Raw genomic sequence first — 1515 nt, 5'->3', positions numbered from 1 at the left:
ATGATATGTAAGTTGCACGCTTTGGAAGTCCTTGATGTGTCCAATAACCAATTGATTGGTCAGATTCCACAATGTTTGTTGAACTCAAGCAATTCTCTTGTAGTGGTGGCTATGAGAAATAACCACTTTCAAGGAAACTTGCTTGAAACATTCATAAATGGATGTAGTTTAAGGACACTAGACTTGAATAACAACGAAATACAAGGAAAGATTCCACGATCTTTAGTTAAATGTCAAATGCTAGAAGTTCTGAATCTTGGAAACAACAAATTGAATGATGCATTCCCTTTTTGGTTGGAGTCTTTACCAGAGTTAAAGATTCTTGTCTTGCAAGGTAATGGATTCTATGGTCCTATATGGGATCCTTGTATAAATTTTGGCTTATCCAAGCTGCATGTCATTGACCTCTCTCACAACAATTTCTCTGGCAAGTTACCATCTGAGTACTTTCAAAACTGGAGTGCAATCCTAGACAAAAACCCATCACAATCAGGGTACATGGGAGATGACTCCAATTATTACAAAGATTCAATGACTGTAGTGAATAAGGGAGTGGAATTGATATTTGAAAAAATCTTGACCATCTTCACAGCTATTGATCTCTCTAACAATAGGTTTTGTGGAGAAATTCCAGATAGTGTGGGGAACCTCAAGGCATTAATTGTTCTCAATTTATCAAGCAATAACTTTATGAGCCATATCCCATCATCGTTGGGAAACCTAGTTGCGCTTGAATCTTTGGATCTTTCTCGAAATAGCCTCTTTGGTGAAATCCCTATGGAGCTAACAAGTCTAACATTTATGGAGTATTTAAACCTCTCTCAAAATCAACTTAGTGGTCCAATTCCACAAGGTCGACAGTTTTTGACATTTCAAAGTTCCTCTTTCGAGGGAAACTCTGGATTGTGTGGCTTTCAATTGTCAAAAAATTGTGGAAATAATGAGAAACCAACTTTTGAAATGAAACATGAATCATCATTGGGAGAAGGATTTGGTTGGAAAGTGGTAGTGATTGGATATGCTTGTGGATTGGTAATTGGATTGCTTACTGAACATGTTGTCACCTCAAGAAGGACGGATTGGCTAATGAGATATTTTGGAGTGAACTTACGTAGGTGAAGATTAAGGTTGTGTTTGGCATTAGCTTAAAAAGCCAGCTTTTTTTACTATTCAGCTTATTTTTGCAACTATTTATGGGCCCCATTACACTTTTTGGTACTATTCATAGGTCCCACTATATTCTTTTAGCTACTTTTTAGTTTTATCTACAGTACTTTCAGCAAAAAGTTTTAAATTTCAGCTAAATAAGCTATTTCCAAACTAACTCTAAGACAAGCAAAGGCACTTGCTATAGATTTACGACGATTGTAATAATTGTATTTAAGTGTGTAATAAGAGAAACCTAGTTGAGTATAATGAAATAATTATAAGGGTCTTAGAATTATATTTTATTATACAAGGAAAAAAAAAAGCATGCACACCAATATTGTAAGGTTGAATTTAATCAACCATCTT

General features: G+C 35.1%; 1 protein-coding gene across 1 annotated transcript; it reads left to right on the top strand.

Moving 5' to 3' along the window:
- On the top strand, positions 1-1119 carry LOC126719950 (receptor-like protein 33). Its single transcript, XM_050422446.1, has one exon. The coding sequence runs from the start codon at positions 1-3 to the stop codon at positions 1117-1119; it is 1119 nt and encodes a 372-aa protein (XP_050278403.1).
- The last annotated feature ends 396 nt before the right edge of the window (positions 1120-1515 follow it).

Source organism: Quercus robur, chromosome 3 (genome assembly GCF_932294415.1).
Source record: "Quercus robur chromosome 3, dhQueRobu3.1, whole genome shotgun sequence".
Taxonomy (NCBI): Eukaryota; Viridiplantae; Streptophyta; class Magnoliopsida; order Fagales; family Fagaceae; genus Quercus; species Quercus robur.
This window is presented reverse-complemented; position numbering and strand designations above follow the sequence as displayed.